Below are 6,150 nucleotides of genomic sequence, written 5' to 3'. Positions count from 1 at the left end.
TGTAAACAGGGAACCAGAAACATCGATTGGCAAGTGAGGACAACTACAAACAAAAGAGGGAAAAGGCTGTGTAGTTACAGAACTTCTAAATGGTGAGGAAGTTAAGAGAGTTGCAAGATAGAATGGACTGATCTAAACTTGGGAGAAAATTAAAAATCATAGGGTAACATCAAAGAAAAATGATTAACCTTCACCTCACAATAAAGAAGAGGAAAAGCACAAATATTCAGCATATACAAAAACAACAACAACAAAGGAAATGATAACAGGATTCATAAACATAATGAGCTGAGCACAGAAAAAAATATGGAACAAAGAAACCAGGGACACCATGAAAAAACACATAACAAAATGACAGCAATAAATTTAAACTTATCAATAATTAATGAACTTGGAGTACATTATGCTGAATGAAATAGGTCAAGCACAAAAAGACAAATATTGTATTAGTCCGTTTTTGTAAAAGTTAAGGAAACTTTTATCTCTAGAAGTAAATTTTCTTTGCTGGTTACCAGAGGTGGGAGGGGTAGGGTGGGAAGACTGTTAGATAGATAGAGATTAAATATTTATTTGGGTGAAGAGAAGGGCAATGTACCAAATGTGAGTGACCAATATGACACCATTGAGGATGAGAAAGACATAGAGAGGTACATGAGAGGTACAGACAACAAATATGAACCCTTTCGTACATACAGTACTGCATTGTCAGTGAAGGAAAACATGGTTATATGGATGGATAGATGGGTGGACAGGCTAAACGATTAGGTATGTCTATGAAATGGGGAGGGTATCAAAGAACATATATAGGGTTGGCAGACACTGGTCCTATAAGTTTATGTGAATGATCAGAATTCCCAAGTGTATAGTACAGCTGACAAGGGGCAACGTTGTGGTCACTGCTTTGTCACAGCCAGGTACCCAGAGGGACCGAGTAGTTGAACCTGCAGGCTTGGGACCATAGTCACAGAAGACATCAAGCTCAATTGGCATAACATACTATATAAAACATTGTTCTACCTCCTACTTCAGCGAGCAGTGACTGGGATCTTAAAAGCTAGCAAGCTGCCATCTAGATGCAACAATGGGTCTCTCTTCATCCAGAGCAAAGAAGAATGAAGAAAACCAAAATTCATGGAAACAATTAGTCCTAGCAAATGGTACACCATCTGATCTGCAGCCTATATAACTATGAGACCAGAAGAACTAGATGGTGCCTAGCTACCACTGTCATCCACTTGGAAGGGAATCTATGTAGGAAACCCTTGATAGAGAAGGAGAACAATGTGGAACATAACTCAAAATCATTTGGAGAAAAACAAGAAAAAGGTGGGGACCAGGTTTGCTGGTCCGATAGAGCCTGGTGGAATCACTGAGACTAGGACCCTAGCTGCCTTTCAGGTCTGGAATTGAACCCACACCTTTGGTTTCTAGCGAAACAAAAGATAGATAGGCATATGAGTTGAACATTTACCTGAGGTAGATACACTCCTTGGAGAGAACAATCATGGGTGAAAGGAGGGTTGCTTATACACAGGGAGACATCTCAGGGGGCAGAAGTGTATGGAGGGATAGGCAATGGGAAGAGGTAATTATGGGCAGGAAGTGGGAGGGGAGCTACTGCATTGTGGTAAACTGTGGTCAATGACATGAGACAAAGTATATGTTAACTGCTGTATGGAAAGTGAATTTTCTCTGTAAATCTTCACCCAAATCACAATTAAAAAAAAAAAAAAAGTTGTAGAATGATATGTAGAACTCAATATCATTGTAATGGTGAGAGAAAAAGCAATCATTAAAAACAAGACCTAAAGAGGTGCATTATAGCGGAAGGAAACATACTTGCTCTTAAGACTATGGTAAAAATGGAGTAGAGGCAAGTATGAAAAATGATTAACATTCTGAATGTTCTAGGAGATGATTCTACCCTACAGAGTGGATGTTCCCTTGAAGTCACTAATGTGTCAGAGGAGCAAACAATTTCCTAATACCTGCCTGCATGTCCTTGTTCCGGAAACTATACACAACTGGGTTTAGTGTGGGAGTCACAAGAGTATAGAGCATAGCTACTACCTTATCCTTGTCAAATGTGTAGCTAGAAGCAGGGCGGATGTAAGTGTAGATTACAGGGAAATAGTAAAGGGAAACCACTATGAGGTGGGATGAACATGTTGAGAAGGCCTTCTTCTTGCCTTCTGCTGTGCGGATTCGGAGAATAGCAGCAATGATAAAACCATAGGAGATACACGTGAGGGTAAAATCACCTATGGCCAGAATAATGTCAGCAACATACACCATCACCTCATTGAGTCTTACGGGACTGCATGACAAAGCCAGCAGAGGAGGTATCTCACAAAAGAAGTGGTCTATAGTATTGGGCCCACAGAAAATGAGCTTTGCAGTGAGACCAGTGTTCACCGAGGAATTTGTTACTGCAACTGCCATGACAATGCTGAGTAAGGCCACACACATATGGTTGTTCATAATAGTGCTATAGCGAAGGGGGAAACAGATGGCCACGTAGCGGTCATAGGCCATGGTGGTGAAGAGAACAATCTCGGCTCCAAGAGACCATGTGAAGAAGAAGAGCTGGGACATGCAGCCACTATAAGTGATAGTCTTCTCTGATGTGAGCATGGTCCACAGCATCTTGGGTGTAATGCTTGTTGTGCAGATGATGTCTACAATAGCCAGAGCCAGAAGGAGAACATACATGGGAGTATGTAAGGATGTGTTATAAATTATAGTGATAACAATGAGCATATTGCCAAGAAAAGCCACAAGGTAGATGCAGAGAAAGGTGACAAAGAGAAGTCCCTGGATTTCTGGATTTCTGGTGAGGCCCAGAATTATGAACTCAGTCACGATGCTGTGGTTCATCCTGGTTTGGCAATTAAATGGTTGATATTGTGCAGAGCGAATAACTGGGAAGTAAAGGGATCTGCATGTTGTTATTAGGAGATGTTCTGTGATGTGTGTGCAAATTTAATGATTTAATGAAACTTTGTAGAAGGAATTCCTTTACGATTGAGTTCTCTAGTCCAGAAAATAATCCTCTATTTTCCAGAGAGATACCATGACCCGTGTCCTTTTATTGATGACTCAAACTAAAGCCAATAGTTAAGAAGAAAAAGATAGGGGGAAAAAAAAGTCTTCAGATATTTCAATATAAATATTCTGAGTTAAATTATCCTGATAATAATTTATGTTGTCATGTATATATGCTATGGAAACATAAAACATAACACAAATAAATACATATCTCATTAATTTAATTAATTACATAATATCCCTAGATGTCTTTCTTTCTTTCTTGAATATATATTAGTAGGAATAACTGGGCCAACAGGACTAATTATGAGAAAATTTCAGGGAGAAAAATGCCCATTGTAATAAACTAACACTGGATATTCATGAGACCATTGACAAACTTATTGCAATCAAACAATCAAAACAAGTTAATCATATGTCTGTCTTGACATTTTTCTTCAGTTTGACAAGCATGTTGCTAAAATTGAGTAAATTAATCATTTAGAACACTGTCATACAATGGTAAGAAAATGATATATAAAAGCAGAAGACCTAAAATTACATTTTCTTTTTGTTATTGTTTTAAAGTAACCATTTAAACTTCATAAGCTTCAGATTACTTATTTCTAAGAAACTGGACAATTTGAGATAAATGTTAGAAATTGTATGAAAACCAGAACTGAACCATTTGTCATTGAGTTGATACCAATCCACGGAGAGCACACACATATCACAGCAGAACTGTGTTCCATAGGGTTTTCAATGGTTGATGTTTCAGAAGGAGGTCAATAGTGTGTCTTCTGAGGATCCTTTGGATGAACTTGAACCACCAACTTTCTGGTTATCCCATAGTGCTTAACTATTGTTCCACATAGGGACTCAGATATTATATAGATAGAGTTAAGCATAGTGGTTAAGACACTTGCCTGCTCACCAGAAGGCTGGCGGTTCAAACCCACCAGCCACTCCTCGGAAGGAAGGTTGGGCAATTCTACTTCAGTAGTGATACTGCCTCAGAAACCCAAGGAGGAGTCGCTATGAGTCAGGGCTGACTCGACAGCACATAACAACAACAACAACAATTTTCTTAAGTATAAGCAAGGAAAAGACACAGCTAGAAACAGTTTTCCATAAAGCTGCTGCTGTGAGCATAAAATAAATTTTTGTCCTATTTTACTCCTCTCCAAAGATTCTCTAACTTTCTGCTACTTGTTTTATATTTCACTTGTTTAATTTGTTAGATTTCTTTCTAATGCAGAGTAACATATTTTCCTTCATGAATGGCTGAACTAATGGTTGAAGGAACTATTACAATTAGATGAATCTAGCATTAAATTTTCCAAATACTCATGAAATTATTTATGAATTTTGTTTTTTTCATGGTTCTTTGACTTTTTAGAGATAATAATTTATCTCTGATGCCTAAGCAGAAGCAATAATAAAAATCATTGAGTATGGGTTCACAGTCCAGTCTTATTTGCAGCCATGCAACCTCAATTATTTAATTGATGAAATGAGTTTAAAATACTGGCTGATTCAATGGCATTTGTTCAGACCGGGTGGTGGGGGATGTGGAAACAAAAATCTTTTTTGTAATACATAATCCAAGTTTAAGATCCTCAGCTTTGATTTTCATTTCCCTGTAGTGCAGTAATGTAACAACTGCACTTACTTGGATATATGATATGTGACAGGTTCTGTGAAAATGATATATTTTAATCTTCACACTCCACTGAGGCTTTAATACTAAAGACTTAAGACTCAAGGTGTTTGTGATAAGGAAACATTGAACAGGGAGTTAAAATAACCCTGGCTAAAATTACACATCTCGTAAGTGGATAGGCCAAGATATATATTTGAGCGTTTGACTCAAAAAAAAAAAAAAAAAGGGCTATTAACCTTTACAATATGCGCCTTAAGACAAAATACAACAAAATTACACAACACATGAAAGGTATAAAAAATATTGGAACGAACATGGAAGACTTATTTTATATAAGATATGAGTTGATGTTGTTGTAATGTGCTGTCATGTCAGACCGATTCAAAGTGACCTCTCCTTGGGTTTCCGAGGCAGTATCTCTACAGAAGTAGATCGCCCAACCTTCCTTCCAAAGAGTGGCTGGTGGGTTTGAACCACCAGCCTTCTGGTTACCCGTAAAGTGCCTTAGGCACTATGCTACCAGAGCTCCTAAGATATGAATTAGAGAAGGAAAATATAGACAGATTAAACTCACTGCCATCTAGTCGGATCCGACTCATAGCAACCCCTCCTTGGGCTTCTAAGGTGGTATCACTATGGAAGTAAATTGCCCAAACTTCCTTCCGAGGTGTGGCTTGTAGCTTTGAACTGTCAGCCTTTAGGTTAGCAGGCAAAACCTTAGGCACTGTAAACGTTTAAAAGATTTGATGGTGAATCAAATTATATTAACTAATCTTTAAAATATCGAGTGTTGAATATAATTTCAAATTATATTAGGAGGGTGTGGTATGGTCTGGCCATCTGAATCAGAGATCTTAAATCATTAAATCTTGAATCATTAAATCTTCTTGAGATGCATCTGTAAAATTTCAGGCCCATTTCAACTCACATGATCTTACTTACGAAAAAAAAAAAAAAAAAGCACCAAACCACCATCAACAACTATAAAATTCAGTTGCCATTGAGTCAGTTTTTGATTCATGGGGACCCCCATGTGTTTCAGAGTAGAAGTACTCCATAGAGTTTGCAATAGCTGTTATTGGAACAAGATCATCAGTCATTTCTTCCTAGTTTCCTCTGAGTGGACTTAAACTTCAAACCATTTGGGTAGCGGTTGAGAGCATTAACTACTTGCTCCACCCAGAAATAAGTACCCAGTATAAATGGAAACCTCTCTATTGAAGGGAAAAGTACAATTAAAAAAAAATCAATGAATATTAAAGAACTTTAAAGAACCTTAAAAAACTGTTAATTCCCAATATAAATAGTATTATTTATGAAATTTATTTATCAGTGTAAGTATTATTTATCAAACTTTCTGATGTTAAGTTGAGGGAGATAGCCCAGTCCTTATGAAACCCAAGTTCCACAAAATGGCAGTTGCAGGTAGATAGGGAAGTACACATGTTGTCCACTATCTC

The 6,150-nt window shown here is 37.6% G+C and overlaps 1 protein-coding gene across 1 annotated transcript; it reads right to left on the bottom strand.

Annotated features, from left to right (window-relative positions):
* Positions 1-1,953: 1,953 nt before the first annotated feature.
* On the bottom strand, positions 1,954-2,877 carry LOC103211737 (olfactory receptor 13G1-like). Its single transcript, XM_007957713.1, has one exon. It carries the CDS (start codon positions 2,875-2,877, stop codon positions 1,954-1,956), a length of 924 nt encoding a protein of 307 aa, XP_007955904.1.
* Positions 2,878-6,150: the final 3,273 nt, after the last annotated feature.

Source organism: Orycteropus afer, unplaced genomic scaffold, assembly GCF_000298275.1.
Source record: "Orycteropus afer afer isolate SDZICR_OR568_19922 unplaced genomic scaffold, OryAfe1.0 scaffold00782, whole genome shotgun sequence".
Classification (NCBI taxonomy): domain Eukaryota; kingdom Metazoa; phylum Chordata; class Mammalia; order Tubulidentata; family Orycteropodidae; genus Orycteropus; species Orycteropus afer.
Note: the sequence above shows the minus strand (reverse complement) of the source record. Positions and strands in the feature narration are given on the sequence as shown.